General features: G+C 43.3%; 1 protein-coding gene across 1 annotated transcript in view; it reads left to right on the top strand.

Annotated features, from left to right (window-relative positions):
- The window catches only part of LOC117000998 (biliverdin reductase A-like), a 31,230-nt gene extending 12,004 nt beyond the window's left edge, over positions 1-19,226 (top strand). Inside the window, exons 2-7 of the mRNA XM_033069134.2 lie at positions 5,171-5,298; positions 6,888-7,007; positions 7,623-7,720; positions 9,142-9,249; positions 10,646-10,823; positions 18,389-19,226. Coding sequence (XP_032925025.1) covers positions 5,180-5,298; positions 6,888-7,007; positions 7,623-7,720; positions 9,142-9,249; positions 10,646-10,823; positions 18,389-18,662 — 897 coding nt within the window. The 5' untranslated portion in view covers positions 5,171-5,179 and the 3' untranslated portion in view covers positions 18,663-19,226. The remainder of the gene's footprint in view (positions 1-5,170; positions 5,299-6,887; positions 7,008-7,622; positions 7,721-9,141; positions 9,250-10,645; positions 10,824-18,388) is intronic.
- The last annotated feature ends 865 nt before the right edge of the window (positions 19,227-20,091 follow it).

Genomic DNA, 20,091 nt, shown 5'->3' with positions numbered 1-20,091 from the left:
GCCAGATGCACGACGGGATATCTCCTCCAAAAATCATGCACACTGAATACAGAAAAGGTACTGTTTATATACTATACTTTACATATATATTCATTGATTTTTCTCAGAATAAACATACATATGATAATATTTTCCCAGAAATCATTAACTTATTTTCCCTCCCCTTTTAATATATGTTCTTTTGTCCTAGAGTCTTTTTGGTGGTCCCTGGTGGTTGGTGACCCCAAAGTCATACCTGACTGCCTAGTAAACTGCTAAAATTTGGCACAGCTGGGCTGGTTGCTTTCTAGTTCTTCTTAAAGAATGGGTATGCAGTTCTATAGGCCAGTGGTTTTTGAAGAATAAGTATTGTGTTAACTCACCAGGTGCAGACAATTTTTCATCTAGCAATAAGTCCAGCCAGATTTTTTGTTAGAGGAAAAGATCAGGCTGAATCAAACAGCCTGAAAGAGGCAAGACTTCCATAGTCCTGATCAATATTTAGGCTTAAAATGTATTTCTAGCACATGCATGCAGGGCATACATACACACCATGTATATGTCCAGACGTACAGATCACAGACAGAGCACTCACAGAAACACAGACAGCACCAGCAGTCTCCTTGCGCTTGCCTCTCTGATTGAGCAGGGTGAAAGTCTGCTAGTGAGGGTGTGGATGTATGTTCATATGTACAAGGGGGGTCCCTCCAGCAGCCAGGCTCAGACACTTATGGTTCAACTGCTGAGTATGCCAGAGTGAACTAACCTTGACACCAGTATTTTCAAATTAAATTCTAATCTGTGAGGTTTCTGCTACTCTTAAGATACATGTGACCTTTTAGGCAGTACGCTTTAAAACATCAGGCAGAGATGGCTTCAGGAAAGCCTCCTGCGTCTGTGTTACGCTATTACCTGTGACATTAACTGCAAAATATTTTGATTTCTGATGTGAGTAACTCATTCATATTTGTGGTAATGAGATTTGAAAACTGCAGGGAAAATGCAGGAGGCGTACTGAAATTCTTTATATATCACAGGAGAGGATGCTTGTACTCATTCTGTGATGTCTAGACATGCCATGAGAAATTTTCTTGAATGGGAGATAATTCCTGAATTCTACCTTTTAGCATGCTTCTGCACTACTTTGCATGGCCTTAGTGATGTTGCATAAAACAGAGATAAGCCTCACTTCCCTCAGGCTTATCTCACTGAGTGTTAGAAATTTTGAGATGTAGGGTCCCACTTGTGATTGTGCTGGGGAGGAACACTGTTGCTGGGTGACAGATTTCTTTGGACTTACTCCATTGTTTGTTTTGTTGCTAAATATTCCTGCTTTGTTACTAAATTTTGCAAGAATATTTGGGTATAAACCACTTCTTTTTTTTCTTTTTGTTAATTGCTACAGAGTACCCTAGATTTAATGCGGGAAATACACAGCAGAAGCACAGAAAGCTCAAGAGCAGAGGAGTGCTGGTACAATGATATATTGGTGTAGAATAAATTATCCTCTTGAGCTATTTGCCTTTCTCAGCTCTTTCTCTGTGTCTTGCAGGGCACATCTTCCTTGGTAAGAGGAGCCACTTGTGCTGGCTGTCAGTGGGGAAGAGCTCCCATAGCAGTCGGTGCCTGCCACCATCCCCCTTGTCCCAGTTCAGAGGGGACCTGTGGTGAGCCTGGCAGGGCTGCCTGCAACCCTGCCAGGGTGGGTGCTGCTGTGATGTGGGAGGCATTCCTTAGTCACAGCATGAGAGCATGAAAGACTTCTCCTGTCCTTCTCATCAGCTCTCTTTGCTTTCATACAGCTAATGAGGAAAAGGCAGAGAAAATACTTTTGGACACTGGCCATTATACTGTTGTATCACTTACAGTATGAGTATTCTCTTTTACAGAATGATGGGAACTGAAATTCAGCAGCCTTGAAAATGCCTCTGAAATCCTTTTTGTTAAAGCTTTAACAGAGATTACTGATTTTAAGAAAAAGGTGTGACATGCAGGCAGAGCAGTTTGTGATTTGGTTTTCCTACTTCATAATTTTTATAGTTGAAAGATTATTGTAGCTCTTTTCCTCTTGTAAAGGTTTGAAAGAAGAAGTAAATTTTTATATATCCATCTAGACTCTCAGATGAGAATTGTCTATTCTGCTCTTACCTGGTTTGTAACAGTTCTGCAAAACACCTAGTTTAATTTTCTGCCTGAGCAGCTGCAGATTTTGGTGTGTGAGCAAAGTTAGGGTAATAAAAAACCACAGCAGGGATGCAAACATAGCAATTTTTCTTTTAGCTAAGCGCGTAAGCAAAGGTTCAGGAGTGTACATTAAATAGCTGTTTTGTTTGGTATATTAGCCACCAAACCCTTGACCTGGACCAAATGGCTGGTTGCTATGGCAACAGGTTGCACATTTTGTTCTTGGGTTAAAATCATCTTGCTTCTCTTAAATATTAGTTTTGAGGAGATCAGAAGAAACTAGGGAATTCTTTTTTCAAAGGAGAGGCAAAAATACTGATGTTCAACTACCTGAGCATCTACAGACACATTCTTTGTTCCCTGAAGAAGGTAGTCACTTCCCCCTCCCCTTGGCAATATCACAACTGTAGGAGGTTCAGGGGAATTTATTTGCTATATGCCTCCAACTCCCAATCCCACTGAAGGCAATGGGAAAAATATTAACAGCTTAATTCTGAACTCAGAATAAGCTCATGATCAGATCAGCTCTTTTCAAGCTGGACTTGTGAGAGACTGAAAAGATTGATGTCTCGAGATGTTGTGGGCTGCACGTGTGGAGGAAGGGGCAGGTCGGGCCTTGCTCTGGCAAAGCAGTGCCCTGCCCTGTACACCCCCACCCCAGAACCTGTATCCCAGCCTGGCAGAAGCTGCCAATCCCTGGCACACCAGAGGCAATGCTCCATGCCTGCCTCTGGAGCCCCTAGCTCAGCTCCTGAGTGACCACATGACACCAGAAGTCCCACCTGGTGGGGATGGCCCAGGAATACCAGGGGGTATTTAAGGCTGAACGCAAGGCAGATGTCTTGACTGTACCTCCTCTTGGAATTTCTGTCTGTACTCCACTGGAACCCAGGAGCTGGTAGCTATATTTGGTTTTTTCTTTATATTTTCTGTTTTTCTTTCTTGCTCTCTCTTCTAATTCCCTCCTCTTGGATTTTTGAGTAACTTAAAATTTAACTGTCTTAGAGTTTGCAAAGTTGAATGAGCCAAGTTAATGCTTTGAAAAGTGTTTTCTGTTGATTGAATGTTGCACTAAATTTGCCAGATATCTCTGATTTTCTAAAGTTGCCCGTAAAATCTTTTTTGTTACTTTGACCTCTTGAGAATATCTTATCGGTACTTCTCCTGTGCATCTAACTCAGAGTGCATGAACAATTGTACGCCCTTTTGAAAGTCTCATTGATCAAGGTTGTTTGGAGCCTTACAATACTAAAAAAGTATTGTGACAGTGGTCAAACGCTGTGGCAGGGGAATGGGACATTGCAGGATTGGCAGCTGTGGGGGCAGTAAGAACTCAGCATGGCCCTGGTGCAGCTGAGTGAGGTTTGGATTGGGTGACCTTCTCGGGCTCCTTCCAGCTGAGGTCATTCTGCAAGTCTCTCTTTTTCTCTTTGGCTATTGAGAAAAGCAAATGTGATGGAGAGCTGAGACCAGGATGCTGCCTGTGGGTGGTACTGAAAAGGAGTTTTGTGGTTACATTGCCCTCTTTTCCCCCCCCTCCTCTCTTAGCCCTACACACTTCTCTTCCCTGGTGAATAGCGTCACCATGCCATACCTCAAATACTTGGTGATAAAATGTCACTGTAATTCCCCTAGAGAACTCTTTGATATATCACTGATTTCTTTTCTTACACTAAACATACTGCTCTGTGTTTTACCTTTGTATCTTTTTGGTATATATAAAGTGAGTGGCATTCAGCACCGTAATCAGGAGCTTAAAGGAAAACAGAATGCAGACATGGCATGTGACTGGAGAGGGGATCTTTTTTCCTTTGTGCCAGCAGCTGTCAGCCTCTTTGCACTGTCAGAACAGTCACTTATGTCTTTGCTGCTGCACTGTGATCCTGTCAGACAAGAGGCACAAGGTGGGGGTTGTCCATTTACCCATCTCAATCTCAGAAAGATGTGAAGGGCTGCAGCCAAGTAGTGTAAATAGTCTAAAGAGTTCACTCAAGTGAAGGGATTGGCAGTGGCAGGAAGAAGACTGAAACAGAAGAAAGAGAGATTGAAGGAATGCTTTCATGAGATGGAAGGAACAAACAATGAAGAGGGTCTGATCTGACCTGACTCATTTTAGGCCGCTTTCCTGTAAATCTTCAATTAATTTACAAAGTGTTGCTAGTCCTCAGGGTGCTGGAATAGTGCGGGTTTGAAAGGTTTCATCAGTTGCCAAGTGCTTCTGCAGATTAACAGCAAATCATAAAACCAACAGAAGAATTTATTGCCAGAGGCCCAGCAACCCAGCCAGCGAGTGCAATCAATACCTGTCTCACCCTCCATATTATGCAAGTTGTGTCAGCAATTGCATTTGGGAGATGTAAATCTTAGACATGCCTGCTTGTCATTAAAGAGATGGCAGAACTTTCTTTGTGCATGGAAATGTCAAGCAAGCATCTTGATCAAATTAGATGGTTGGTTACAACTTGACATTATAGGATGTGCTGGTGGTTACGTGGGGAATGAAAAGATGCTCTTTGCTTCCTGTCCCAAAGTATTACAGCTATGCTGCTGAGTGCTGGGACTGTCTGTGTGGCACCGTGCTGCAGACACTCAGGAAGTCAGCGGGGTTTATATAAAGCTCTGCTGGGTTTGCAGAACCCTTTGGCTCCTTTCCAGCTTGGAAGTGGCAATATAGATAGAATAATGTCTCACTTTGAAGTCTGCTTTCTATTCATGGAAAGGAAGAACTTTGCTGGAGCTGTGATTTAATAGCTGTTAAATGCAAATCTCAAGACCAGTCCTGTGACAGGCTGAACTGCTTGATCCCGTTTCAATGGGATATGAGTGTACTCAGTAGCCTATAGCATCACATCTCTGTTAGCTGTTTGCTGACACTTGAATAAGGTTTGGTGCAGTGAAAGCAGCGTTCAAGAGTAACCATTCTCCCACCTTCCCGCCCAGTTGCGCTTGTCCCTGTTACAAGAAAAAAAATGTTGCCTTGTTTCTTTTTTTTTTTTTTTTTTGACAGATTAGCAAAATGTTTGGGACGGTGGTAGTTGGAGTTGGAATTGCTGGCTTAGCACGAATCCGAGACTTGATGAATCCGATGCCTTCCAGTCCTTCTGAGAACCTGAAACTCTTTGGATTTGTATCCAGGTTAGAAATTTCATCTTAGATGTCTAATACCCATATTGCAATGTTTTGGGTTTTTTTTCTTCTTTTCAAGCCAAAAAGGGAAAGTTCATGCAAATATACCTGTCATTCTGAGTGGCAGCTGAGAAGTGAGTACAGAAAGCTTTGCAAGAGGGAACAAATAGGTTACCTTAGTGAGATCTTTCAGAAATTACTAAAATAAAAACTGAGAGATGTTCTTGCTGTAGAATCTGTGGGATAAAAAGAAGTTGTCTGATTGGAATTTCGTGTAGATTTAAGATAGTGCAGACAATAAGCACTCTAATGATCTAATGTCTGCATGTTCTAGTGTCTGCAGTTCTAGAAATGTTAAAAAATTAATTTTACAGAGTTCTAAATTTGCAAAAACGTTTTTTAATGCCCCCAATACTCCAACTTCATAATAAAATTCTATTTTTTTAAAACCAGGTATTGAACCTGTAGATTTCTAAAGAATATCCCATGATTTGCTGCATGCAATAAGGTTACTTCTTATCCTTCCTTACGCTTCTTAGAGAGCAAGAGTTTTTCTCACTAGTTTGGAACTGTGGAAATTGAGTGTGTACCTTCCTCTGAGCATTCCTGCTGGACTATCTGGCCCATTACAGAGGAGCATAAAAGTTTGAAATAGTTAGGCAATACCTTCAGGGATGTCAGATTGTGGATGTATTTTTCCAGCTATATTTAAATCATGCAGGGCTGTTTGAGATGGAAAGGACTGATTAGATCACCCACTTTATCTTCCTGGCAAATACATTTTTGGTTCTCTGATGCCTCTGCCAGTGTTACAGGTAGCCTTTGAAGAGCACTGTAGATTGTGTTTCCACCACTGATATTTTGAGAAACAATGCTGTTGAAATGCGTGATTCACAGTAATCTTCCTTGGATTCCCATCACACGCAAACATCGCCTGTCTTTGCTTTCAAGTCCTGCTTGTGGCCTGTCTTCCTACCCTCTATCACCTGTCCTAACACTGTCAAGGCGCTTGCTGCAGTCAGTAGTAATGCAAAGGGCTTTTGAAGGGATTGTGTATTTTTCATTTTCGGCTGGAGCTGTGCTCAGCTTGCTGCCCAAGAGAGCTTTCCCCTTAGTACTGACATGCTGTGTGTGTTGCAAGGTGAGCCATCATAGCCAAGCATCTGCTTGTCTGTATTTGCAGTTGTGTGTGTCCCTTCCATCTCGAGTGCTTTTGTCCATGTCATCCAGGATGGTGGGGAGAAATTCTCCCATAGGACCCCTCTCCTCTTTCAAGTCACTCTTTTGTAAGATCTCTTTGGTAATAATGCTTATTAAAAACCAAAACACCAAAACCAAAAAGGACTTGACACTTCAATAGCAGGCCACTTTCTGGACTGATACCACCACCAGTGGTCCATTTTTTTCAGTTCTCCATTCCACTTTTGTCTGTAAGTGCTCATGCTCTTCCTGGATGAGAAACTGGTTGTTATAACCTGGTTGAACTCTGTAAGACAGTAGTCCACATGAACAATTTTTAAGTACGGCTACACAATATGTGGTTGGGAAGAATGGACTGTGACAATTATACTCTGGTTGTATTTATGCTAAATATGCAGGAGAAGTTTTGGCAATATTAATGAGGCTAAGCAGATTAGCCTGGAAGATGCTCTGAGCAACAAAGACATCCATGCAGCCTTCATCAGCACAGAGAACAGAAACCATGAAGAAACCATCAGGTATTTTGGGGGGGGTTCTCCCCCACCTTTTCTCCCTTTCCCCTGTATTTTAGAAGCCTAGAGGAGCTGTGTAAAGCTGTTGCAGGAGAAGATATGAACACTGAGGAAAGACTGCCAGACTAGGGGCCTGAAGTGAATGATAGTGAGTTCCCTAGAGCACCAATAAACCCTGGAAGAGAGTAGGATTTAAGATGCATTATTTTACCAAGTAATTCCATTTCCGCACCTCTAGGCCTGTGTTTGATGAACAGGCAGCTTAAAAGAGAATTTAAAGCCTTTCCTCACAGATTATATTGTGGAAGAGTAGTCTAGTGCCCCACTCCAACTGCAAATGAGAAATTGCAGTGCTCAACGCTGTAGCATTTTAGCAACTTGGTGTAGGTGAGTGAGGGAATTAATTCTGTGGCAAAAGAAGAATTAAAACCCCATTTCCTGGCTGTTAAAATGCATGGTGTAGCCACCACACCAACCATGCTAGGAAAGTTGCCATTTATTTCTGTTACTTCATGTTGTGCATCTCTCCATGTGATCTGGCTGTGGGAATAAGAAGCAGGTTGCACTGTGGTGAGAGAGGATTAGGACAATATTCTCTTTAATGGCTTTTATCCCTTTCAGAATGTTCTTAGAAGCGGGAAAACATGTCCTTGTTGAGTACCCCATGACTTTGTCTGCTAAGGCAGCCCATGAGCTCTGGGAGATGGCTGACCAGAAAGGTAACACATTTGTTCTCAAGAGTGTAAGCAGTCTTATCTTTGGGTAGCACCAAACTCAAAGGCAAATCTCCAGCCTACTTTTGGTCATCACATGCAAGGAAGTATGACTATCTCAGAGGTGTGGCAGTCTAGGATGTAAGACTTGTGCCAATAGGGGAACAAACACACAAATGTCAATGCTAAGAGTAAGGTATGTTTGCCCTCACAAACAACTCTAGCCTCTATTTGTGACACTCAGAATGCAGCTAAAGAGGAAAACTTGTGCCACTGTGACAGTAAAGCACTTGATGAGTGCAGCTGTTGGACTTGTGCAATTCCATGTCCTCTCTCTCCCTGGAAATGAAACTGCAGACAGCTCTCCTAGCTTCTAGCATTTGTGATGTACTGGCCACACACAGATGCGTATGCTACTGTAGGCCAGCAAGGCATCCTTGTCTAAAAAGACAGCTTGTCTGTAAGCAAAATCTCTTTATTTCCAGAAAGTGTGTGGTCCCCATCCCAATGGTGCGAAGGGTCAGAAGCTGGCAGTTCAGCTGGGGCCGGTGAGGTTAAATGGGGCTGCAAGGAAAAGAGCAGTGCTGGGCAAAAGCGGAGTGCAAATCATTTGGACAAGCTGCACTTTTATACAACTGCTTCTTAAAGATCTCCTTTGTGACTTTTGTCCTGAAATGCTGGAGGTGTAGGATTTCTGCTGTGCTGTACCAGCACCAGTTGCTGCCTTGTTGCTCACCAAATGGTTTCCCATTGAGCAGAATTTATGGTTCTTTTCTTGAAGCAGCAACAGTTAGAGTCAGTGGCCTACAGTGACTCTCCTGGAAATTTTCCAGAAAAACACATACTGAATGAGAGACACATTCAACTTGTATTGGGTATTTCAGTCTCTTTCAAGTAGCCAATTAATTGCAATGGAGGGATGTACTCCTTAACATATTGTTCCAGTCTGGGTCTGAGCATTATGCTATTTTTCCCCCTTCCTTTTTCTTTCCTACTACCCTGGGAGGAAAAATGCAGAACAAGGAAATGTAGGAAATGTGAGGGGAAAGAGGCCAAGTATTAATCCATCTGTTACTCTGAAGACTCCTGTTTCAGCCTTAACTGGGTACTGACTTTCATACAGAGTTTCTGTTAAACATAGTGGCTACTGTTCCTGTAGTCTCTGTTGTCCCCTGAAAATCCTTAACCCAGATTGATCCTTCAGATCAAGGCCCATGTTTCCATGTTTGATTTTCTTTCTCACATCACTTTGTGATATCAGAATATTTCTGTGTGAGTTCCCACTTGTGGCTAGTGAAGCCTTTACTGTTTAGACATGACTTTGATTCACACCTAAAACTTTTATTTAATCTGTCCTGATTTTCCCCCTTTTTTCTGTGTGTATGTGTGTGGTTTTGTTTTGTTTTGTTTTGTTTTTTTAATGGCAGGTAAAGTACTCCATGTTGAGCACATTGAACTTCTTACTGAAGAGTACAAGCAGCTGAAAAAAGAGGTGGCTGGGAAAGACCTGGTGAAGGGGACATTGCATTTCACAGGTCAGTAGCTCTGAAGAAATCAAAAGTCATCTGGATTTGCTCCCGAGGGATGCCAGTGCTTCCAGACTTCATTCAGTCCTTTCACACAAGACTCTGTCTATAAACTGAGTAGAGACACAGGTATTGGTTCTGAATAATTCCCTTGTTGAATCCACATACACCCCTCCTGTCCTCAACATGTCCAGAAGGGTTTGTTGCATATGTACAGTAAATTCATGAATACAAGCCGCACTGAGTATAAGCCGCATCTCTGGGTGTTGGCAAATATTTCGGTTTTTTTGTCCATAAATAAGCCGCACCCAAATATAAGCCGCTCTGTCGTTCGCAGCGAGGACCCGCGTGCAATTAGTAACAGAACTGCGTCAGGGAGGGGTTTACTGGCTGAGCTAAGGCTGTGCAGGCTCGCCCGCTAGGGGCTGCTGATGGGGCCAGGTGGCCCAGCCCGGTGCTGCCGCTCGGGGCCACCCGCCGCTGCCACTGGGCTCGGTCACCCCGGGTCGGCGCTGCCCCGCGGTGGCAGGCAGGGACGGAGCTTCCCCCGCTCCTACGGCAGCGGCGGCGGGTGGGGACAGAGCTTTCCCGTGCCCGTGGCGCCGGCAGCGGGCAGGGACGGAGCTTTCCCACGCCCGTGGCGCCGGCGGCGGGCACGGACAAAGCACCCCGCCTCCTCCCCGAGCCGCGGCAATGGCTGCACGGGGCTCCCGTCGGCTCCCCGAGATGCGGCAATGGCGGCGCGCGCTTCTACCCACCTCCCCGGGCCACAGCAATGGCTGCGCGGGGCTCCCGTCGGCTCCCGGAGCCGCGGCAATGGCGGCGCCCCCCCCCTCCATCCTCCCCGGGCCGCGGCAATGGCGGCGCAGGGCCCCCGTCGGCTCCCCGAGCCACGGCAATGGCGGCGCACCCCCCCAGCCGTCTTCCCCTGGGCTGCGGCAGAGGAGGGAAGAAGAGAGCTCTCCCGCCTCTCTCCCCGCCCCCCGTGCTGCCTGCAGGGAGCCAGGGCAACACAGTAACACTGTAACAATCGCGGAATGCCGGCTTTTGCTGGCAGGTGCTTGGCTCAGCGCCCTGGCTGGCACGTCTGGTTGTAAATGTCAGAAAATTATTCACATATTAGCCGCCCCCGACTATTAGCCGCACTTCCGGGTTTCCACCAAAATTTTTGTCAAATTACTGCGGCTTGTATTCGTGAAATTACTGTACTTTGTGCAGCCCTCTCTGCCACAGCTCATCAACTAATCCATTTTGACATTAAATGTTTTTTTTGACTTTCTTACTCAGTCCATCCACTCACCTTTCTACACCCCAATCTTTAAGCCTGCAACTCTGCAGTTTCTTCATCCTTTCCTATGCAGAAGGCATTATTCTATTTCCTATTCCTCAAGAGTTTCTATTCCAGCAGGTAGTGTTCTCGATGAAAACAAATCAGGATTCCCAGCTTTCAGTGGAATTGCCCGTCTGACGTGGCTGATTGACCTCTTCGGTGACCTCACTGTTACCTCTGCCACCAGAGAGAAACAGAAGGATAAGAATTATTCCAGAATGACTGTTCACTTTCAGACCGCAACAAGAAGTGAGTAATGTCTATGGCAGCATGTGAGCCAGGCTCCTCATCATACACAGGATTCTGCCAGCAGGAACTCTGCATCCTCTTCTTCTCTTGTGGAAACAGAATGGGTGGAGGCTGGCATGAAAGTGTGCATGTCTTTTAAAGATGTATTTTACAATATTGAGTTTGATCTCCCTTTTATTATGTGATGACAATATCCTCCTATCAACTAGGATATTTTTAATAGCCTTGCTAAAAGGTGGTATATTATAACTACAAAGTAGGTCACCGGTATTTCTTATTGTTGCTTGACTACTCAGCTTGGTTCAGAGAGTGGTGGAAACTCTCAGGTTTGGTCATTCTGGACCATCTGCGCAGCATTCATGTCCTTTCAGATAAGTTGAAGTTATTTACAGTGTCAGTTTAAAGCAACAAGATATGATTTGAGAACTATCTGACATGAAAAGATGAGAACAATTATCCAATGGTGATGGAACTCCCTGTTCCTTTTTTTTTTGTTTTGTTTTTTAGTTTTGATTGCAGATATGCTGATAGACCTCTTAAAAAGCCCAAACCCAACCCAACATTTTAGATAAATGTTTAGTTAAGATAGTAACCTGAAGGACTAGCTATTTAGGGAGTGAATAATCAGGACTCCTTTAAACTCTTAATTTCATTACAGGCCCGGTTCAGCATTTCATCAGCAACTCCTACAAACCCCATTGCAGTTTATCGTGGGATTATCATCTTGTTTTAGCAGTCTTCCTCTCTCTTTAAATAAAACAGCATTTCCAATTCCTTTTGAAATGCAGTTGTGAGAGGACAGAACTCTGTATACAAGCTCTGTTTACCCTCTTAGCAATTTGCTAGTAACATAAGTAGCTGTGAAGATCTGGATAGGGTGAGATTTTGAACTAATTCCAGCAGATGGAACTAGTGCGTGGTTTTAAACATTTCTCTGGTTGTTCTGTCTCCTGGGTATCCTTAACTGCTGTGTATGATATTTGGTGTATGATATTAGAACTGTTTCTAGATTACTTTTTTTTTCCCCTGCTGCTCGGCACTAACCGGTATTTGCTTCTCTTGGCCACTACTACTATTTATATGGATCAGTGTTTTCTCACCATAAGTGTTTTAATAACTTTAGGGACAGTCAGTTTTATGCCTCTGGGATAATTTGGGGTGGGTGGAAAATTACATAGTGTTCCTGTATTGTGTTCAGTGCTGGGGCCATATTTCCTGCTGACCTTCCCCCACTGACGTCAGTGGAGTTACTGCAGCAGAGAATTTGGCCCACTCTCTGTCAAATGAAGTTACGGCCCAGCAGTAATGGTGGTGGTGTTACAGATCTAATTTTCCCAACCTTTATTTTGCTGAAGAATGGGAAAGGTCTGTACCTTTCATGAGAGTTATCCCATCCTTTTTTGAAAGACATGAATACAGTAACCTTGAGAAATCAGTTTAATTCATCCTATTTTCTGCCTTGGAAAATATAGCAGGTGCAGAATGCAGGAGCCTGTGTTCTGCTTGTTAAGCAGGGATTTGTGCAAAGGGTGTAGTCTGTCTCCACTGCACAGCCTACCCTGGCTGCTCGTCTGGCTTTGGGTGGATTTTGGAGGTGTGTGTTAAGGCCTGCACCCAGCTATTTGAGAGATGACCTCTGCCTCTGTTGTGTGTCCAAGACAGCTGTGCTGATAGCCTCTCTGTGATAAAACATTGAGCAATCCAGGAAAAACCAAACCTCTACTGACAGTGTGTCTTGTTTGGGACTGCAGTTCCTGTCCTGGGATTACAGAGCTTGGATTCAGTAAATGCCAGAAATCAATTTTTAGTGCAAACTGGAGAGATAATGATTTGGGTAGCATTTCTTTTGATGTTAACTAGGAATAGGGTCCAATTGTCTAATTCCCATCCAAGCTAACGGAGCTTGTCATTGATTTAATGATAAATTAAAAATATTGGGATTTTCAAAGAGTTAAAAGGAAAATGTTTAAAAGAAATTGAAGACATTTTCTAAACATATTCTGACAAGAAACATTCAAAGTTATTGTTTAATGGAGAGCCAAGCTTACAGAGTCTAATAAAATATCTTCAAATTGAACATTCATAGAAAATGATGTAATACATGCTTTCTGCAGAAGTCCCTGCATAAAATTTTAAGCTGAGTGGACCCAGAATTCTTTCACGTGTGAAACCAGCTTAATTCTTTTGGAGGTACAAATAGTGTTTGCTTCATATTGATTTATTGAGCTATTGCAATCTAGCAAGGGCCACTCATTATTTGAGGAAAAAGGGAATCAAAAAAGCAAAAAGGCTTTCTCAATGTAGCTGAGAAAATGCTATCAGTTTACAATTTGGAAAGACAAAATGGCCATGGAAAGTCAGGGTGTTTCTTCACTACAGACTGTTTGCTTTGCAAACAGTCAATATAAAGGTGGTTTGCTAGCACTTCATTAAATTTTCTTTTTCTTTAACTACCCAACGTATGTGACCTGGCTTTAATTCAGATATCAAAAATGTTGTATTTGTTGCTTGTAAGTAACTCTACTGTAAACACTTCTAAACAACTAAGTGTATCTGTAGCTAGATAATAAGTGATACAATTCTTTATTGAAAGTGGGTAAATTGTCTATGAAAAAAGCTACAGCCCTTCACAATTTTCTGACATAAAATATGGATCTGTTCCTTAAGCTACAAAATTGCTTAAATAATGTGTGGACTTACAACATCTTATAGCAAAAACAAGAGGCTTATTTCAGAGTAGAAGTTGTTAATTAAAAATGAATACATTTTGCTTACCAATCAAGTGAAATCAACCTTTCTTTAGGAAAATTACTAAAAATCCAATTACAAAATAAGATAAATCTATTAGTAAATCCAGTATTTTCCTGCTCACTGGTCTAAATCAGTTATTCTAATCACTTTGATTAAATTCCGCCCATTCTGCATGGTTGTGCTTCTGGTTCGTTGGCTTCCCAGGCTAGACAGAAGGCACACACTTGACCTGATCACTGGTGTGCATCTGCTCTAGATCATCCCAGGGAGGTGATCCTGCACCAAAAGGGCCTGTTTTGGATCATATTGAGCTCCTTGGTATTACATGATGGAGATTTTTGCCTGTGCCTGCCCAGTGGTTTCTTCATGCCTACCTAGTTGAGATAAAGCAACTTTGAATAACAGTACCCTGAGCCTTCTATGACTATTTACTATCTTGGTAACATAAAACTGGCTCTGTCAAGTCAGAGCAAAGCCCAGCTTGCTCAGAGGACTGCCTCTGACCCAGATCAACAGGCTTTACCTCAGGGAAGGAGAATGGAAACAGGGAAAATACTGAGCAGTATGGCCCCAAACGCCCCTTCTGGCTTGCAGTGACATGTAGCCCTGGGTCTTCCTACTATGCATGGTACCTTTGCATTTATTGGTCCTCTTAGATTTTTTTTTGGTGCATGCACACTTTGATTTGGGTACTTTTCCCCCCCTCCAGTTGTTTTGTTCTGTACAATCAGGTTCATTTGGCCATACTTAGAGTAATTTCACAAGTATAAGGTACACTGGATTATAAAGCCCACTTCTGAGAGCTGGCAAATTTCCGAACTTTGTCCATATATAAGGCGCACCGGAGTATAAGGCGCGCTATTTTTTGCAGCGAGGATCCGCGCACAACCAAGTAATGAATTAGTAACAATCACGCCAACTGTGCTGTCTTGGGTTACAATACAGGATGTGATCAAAGTATCTATTCTATCACCATCTGTTGTGACCAGATGGGGCAGTGATCCTTATCTCTCTGGGAGATAATCTGCTAATGGGCCATCCATTGAAACCAGGCGGGGCACTGTTCTTTATCTTTGCACGCCCCATCCTTCCTCCAGGGAGTTATTTTCTGCTAATGGCTCACTGAGTCCCACTGTGTGACTGATAAAATTACTTCATCCCATTGGGAGTTGCTCCAGCCAGCGGGGAGAGCCCAGCCTTTCCTACCTAGATAAAAACTGAAATTCTGGGACACCAAGTCATCCTCTTTTCCCTGGACTCCAAAGGAAAAACGGACTTTTTTTACATCTAATCGCTGGACATTCGGAGGGAGGCTGCACCCTTCTACAAGACACTGCTTCAACTGAACCACATCTGTCACTGCAGGAGGATGCAGCCACCATTAATGGGACTGCTACCAACACCCTGACTGACGGGGTGTCACGCTGATGGGGTGTCAGGTTGCGCTCTGGCTTTGTGTCTTAGTTTGGAGGACAGGTGTCTGCTAAGAAAGGCAGGAGCTTCTCTTTGAAATGGAGAATGTAAACCCCCTCCCTCCAAATTACTATAATTTTGAAATCAAGGGGCTTTCAGGCAAAGATATGGGAATTAGGAATAACAATTCTTTACTAGGGAAATTAAAATAGAAATCCAGTACTACAAAGAAACAAACCCCAAACCCTGACAAAATCAGAGTACAACCTGACACCCCGTCAGGCAGGGTGCTGGTAGCAGTTTGATTAAATAGTGACTGCAGTCTTCTTGCAGTGACAAATGTGGTTTAGTTGAAGCAGTGGTCTTGTAGAAGGTGCTGTTTCCTTCCAGAGGTGTAGTAGTGATGTGCAGAAATCTTGTTTTTTTCTCAAGTCCAGTAGAGAAAGGGCTACTCGGTGTCCTAGAATTTCAGTTTTTATCTAGGTAAGAAATGTTGGGCTCTCCCCCCCTGGCTGGAGCAACTCTCAGTGGGGTAATTTTATGAGTCACACAGTGAGACTCAATAGGCCATTAGCAGAAAATAACTCCTTGGAGGAAGGATAGGGGGTGCAAAGATAAAGAACAATGCCCTACTGGTTTCAATGGATGGCCCATTAGCAGAGTATCTCCCACAGAGATAAGGATCACTGCCCCACCTGGTCACAACAGATGGTGATAGAATAGATACTTTGATCACATCCTGTATTGTAACCCAGACACTTTTTCAGTGTTTGGGGTTTGTTTCTTTGTAGTACTGTATTTCTATCTTAATTTCCCTAGTAAAGAACTATTATTCCTAATTCCCATATCTTTGCCTGAGAGCCCTTAATTTCAAAATTATAATAATTTGGAGGGAAGGGGTTTACATTCTCCATTTCAAAGAGAGGCTCCTGCCTTTCTTAACAGACAGCTGTCCTCCAAACCAGGACACGTGCTGTGCCCTACTGAGCCCTGCGTGAGCTGCAACCCCCCCCTCTCCACCACCTTTCTGCTGAGCCCGCGGCCCCGCGCAGTTCGGCTCGCAGCTCACACTTCCAGGTTGGCAAATTTCCAAACTTTGTCCATATATAAGGCGCTCCAGAGTATAAGGTTGCACTTCCAGGTTCGGACCAAAATTTTAGTCAAAAGGGTGCACCTTATACGTGTGAAATTACTGTAGTTTTTAGGGGTAGTGGTAGCGATATGGAAGTAGAGGTGAGCAAAGAATAATTGCTACGGTGACGTAAATATAGAAACTGAATCATAGAGCGTAAAAGATGAGAGGTGCAGAAACATTAAGCTGAGCAGAATGTGTTCAGGGCAGATTGACAAGGGACTTTCTTTCCAGATCTAATGATACTGAAGATTTAATGGGCAGTACTTGGAGACAGAATTTATTCTTCTGGGCTATTGATGCCTTCATAATTTGTGAGTGGCAGACTAAAGTGAGCTATAAAGGACTGTGGAGGGGCCATCAATAACCAAGTAAGAAAAATAATGTACATCCTCTAAATACATGGAGCAGTGAGTGTGATGAATGAATGAACTGCAGAAAGGCAATGGTGTGGTTTCAGGCAGTTGACAAAAGAGCAGGAAGGGAACATCATGACTGTTACTGGTATTGAGGACCATTCCTCAAAGGCATTGCATTGTTGGGTCAAGGAGTCTGTTAAGACCCCTGAATTGGCACAACATGTCCCATGACTCCTTTCCCCTCAGCCAAGATGGGATGTTGGGAAGGAAGGTGTGAGCTATGCAAGTCAATAGCCAATACTGCCAGGCTTGCTTTAGAGACTGTGCTGTCATGTTGATATAACACAGGACTCTCTTCTGATTAAGAAAGGCCTGCCTGAGAGTCTGTGTAGGTACAATTTTCAGGATCAGCACAGTGCTCCCAGTGATGAGAACAAAACATTTAAAAGTTCAGAGAGTATGAACACGTGTGTGTGTCAGTGAATTTGTCCAACTCATCTGAGTCATCATTATGTACCTGTGTGACTTTAATCTGTTCTTGCTGGAGGAATGACTAGACATTGAGGGCCTTTTGAGCTTAGCTGTGACTGAATTATGTACACAATTTAACATTTAACTGCAGTTTGCATCCAAGTCCACAAACGAACAGTCCACGAACTTCCCTCTTCCTTATGACGTGACTTGGTGTTGCTTGCTTCAGTTTGTGCATATGGAAAACAAAGCTGGACAGAGTTTTAGATGGTGTGCTGAAAGTCATGGCATGAAACAGTGGCAGAGTTAAGACTATTACCTGCTGTTGAGCTCTATAACCACAAGGCATGTTGGCCAGGACACGTTGCCTAAATATTCAATGACTGATATTTAAAAATGCATTTATTAGAGCATTTTCTGCAAATGCTGAGAAAAAATCCAAACAAATTTGAACTGTTGATTCAATTTCTTAATTACAGTAATTTTCACGATTATAAGCCGCACCATTTTGACTAAAATTTTGGTCCGAACCCAAAGTGCGGCTTATAATCAGGTGCGGCTTATATACGGATAAAGAACAGGAAGTTACTGTCCTAGTTTGGAGGACAGGCGTCTGCTGAGAAAGGCAGGAGCTTCTCTTTGAACTGGAGAATGTAAACCCCCTCCCTCCAAATTATTAGAATTTTGAAATCAAGGGGCTCTCAGGCAAAGATATGGGAATTAGGAATAACAGTTCTTTTCTAGGGAAAACTAAAACAGAAATACAGTACTACAAAGAAACAAACTCCAAACCCTGACAAAGTCAGAGTACAACCTGACACCCTGACAGGCAGGGTGTTTGGTAGCAGTCCCATTCAATGGTGGCTGCATCCTCCTGCAGTGACAGATGTGATTCAGTTGAAGCAGTGGTCCTGCAGAAGGTGCAGTTTCCCTCAGAGGTCCAGTGGTGATGTGGAGAAATCCGGTTTTTCTTCTGGAGTCCAGTGGATAGAAAGGGGCTCCCTTAGTGTCCCAAAACCTCTGTTTTTATCTTGGTAAGAAATGCTGGGCTCTTCCCCCTGGCTGGAGCAACTTCCAGTGGGATGAAGTAATTTTATCAGTCCCACAGTGGGACTCAGTGGGCCATTAGCAGAAAATGACTCGCTGGAGGAAGGATGGGTTGTGAAAAGATAAAGAACAATGCCCTGCTTGGTTTCAATGGATGGCCCATTAGCAGAATATCTGCCATTGAGATAAGGATCACTGCCCCCACCCTCAACAGATGGTGATAGAATAGATACCTTTTATCACACTCTGTATTTGTAACCGCGACTTATAATCAGGTGCGGCTTATGTATGGACAAAGAACGAAAAGTTGCTGGCACGCGGAGATGTGGCTTATACTTAGTGCGGCTTATAATCGTGAAATTACTGTAATACTTTTTCTTTGCTTCTTCTCACTAGACCCTTGACTTGGATTGAAGAAAGGGGACCAGGGATGAGACGTGAAAAAAAAATCAACTTCTGTTTCACAAGTGGTTGCCTGGAAAGCTTCCCTGAAACCCCAAGGTCTTCTGTGGGCCTTTTCATGCAGGATCAGAACCTCTTTGCCAAGAAACTGCTGGGCCAAGTCTCCAAGGAGGAGCTGGCTGCTGAGAAATGGCGAATTTTGCGGTGTCTTGACCTTGCCGAGGTGATCCAACAGTACTGTGAAGAACCAGAGAAAATCTATTCCTGAGACTGCTCTTAGGGAAGGAAGAACACGGCAGAGGGAAAAGCTGTAGAGCTGGAACTCACTGTTGCCATCAAGCAGTTGCTATTTCTGTTTCATTACCTTCTTTTTGACTGCTTGTGATTTCTGGGCTCTTCAGGTGTTATGGAAGAGTCTGTGCCTTCTGGTTTGCCCCAGACCAAAGCAATTCCCCTGCTCTGATGCATCCCCGTCCTTTCAGGTAGTTAGGAACCTAGCAACAGCAAGTTTTCCTGTGATTCGGCTGGGAATATCCCTGAGAATAGATCCTGCAGGACTGTAAATACTATATATATACTCTGTCGCAGGGTCTGTTCCCCCATTCCAGATATGACTAGAAATGAATGTGTCTCGATAGTATTCGTGTACTGTTTTCTAGAATGAAGTTCCAGTTCCATTTTCCACCTCCTTACTTGAAATGCAGAACTTGTGTCACCACAGTCCTGACCTTTCCTTCCAATTGCTTTCAATTGTTCTGTGTGCTTGCTCTAAGTAGTTTTGCCTGTTAGGTATGAGCAGGGGGTGTGGTTTTTGAGTTTTTGTCGGGTTTCATCCTGGAGGTCAACTACCATCAAATTAAACTTATATTGGTATCAAACCATAATAGAAAAATAATCTTGTCTCTTGATAGAGAGATGTTGATTTCATTCAGTTTCTCTGGTGCCCTGTGCCAGTGTAGAAATCTTTCCCCAACAGGGATTATAACCATGCATTGAACAAATAACATTGCCTGCCTGCTCTCTACTGAACCAAAATATTTTTGATTTTGTACTGGAAGTGGCATATTATTCTCCATTTGTGTTCTAATTTAGCATGGGAGTGGATCATAGCAAAAAATAATAAATATCTTGAATTTAAGAAAAGAAAATCACTAATGCACTCCTAGAAACAGAATTTCATTAGGAATAGTGATAAATTTAGATTAGTATTGTAGAAAATAGAGCAATTTGAAAATATATCCATGTGCTTATGTTGTGGTTCAGCTGGCAACTAAGCACCAGACAGCTACTTGCTTATTGTACCTCAGTGGGATGGGGAAGAGAATGAAAGGTGAGGGGGAAAAAGGTGGGTTGAGATAATGACAATTTAACAGATAAAGCAAAAACTGCATGCATGCAAAGCAAAGCAGGGAATTCATTCACTGCTTCCCATGAGCAGGCAGGTGTTCAGCCACTCCCAGGAAATCAAGGCTACATCACACACAACAGCTACTTGGGAAAGCAAGCACCATCACTCTGAATGTTCCCCCCCTCCATTCTCCTTCCCCAGCTTTATATGCAATATAGTGTGGCATATTGCTTTGTGGTCAGCTGCCCTGGCTGCGTCCGCTCCCAAATTCTTGTGCACTCCCAACCTACTTGCTGGTGGTATGGGGTGAGGAGCGGGAAAGGCCTTGAGGCTGTGCAAACAGCGCTTA

The sequence above is a fragment of the Catharus ustulatus genome, chromosome 1, assembly GCF_009819885.2.
Source record: "Catharus ustulatus isolate bCatUst1 chromosome 1, bCatUst1.pri.v2, whole genome shotgun sequence".
In the NCBI taxonomy this organism is placed as follows: Eukaryota; Metazoa; Chordata; class Aves; order Passeriformes; family Turdidae; genus Catharus; species Catharus ustulatus.
The sequence above is the reverse complement of the archived record's forward strand: the minus strand, read 5'-3'. Positions and strand labels throughout refer to the sequence as shown.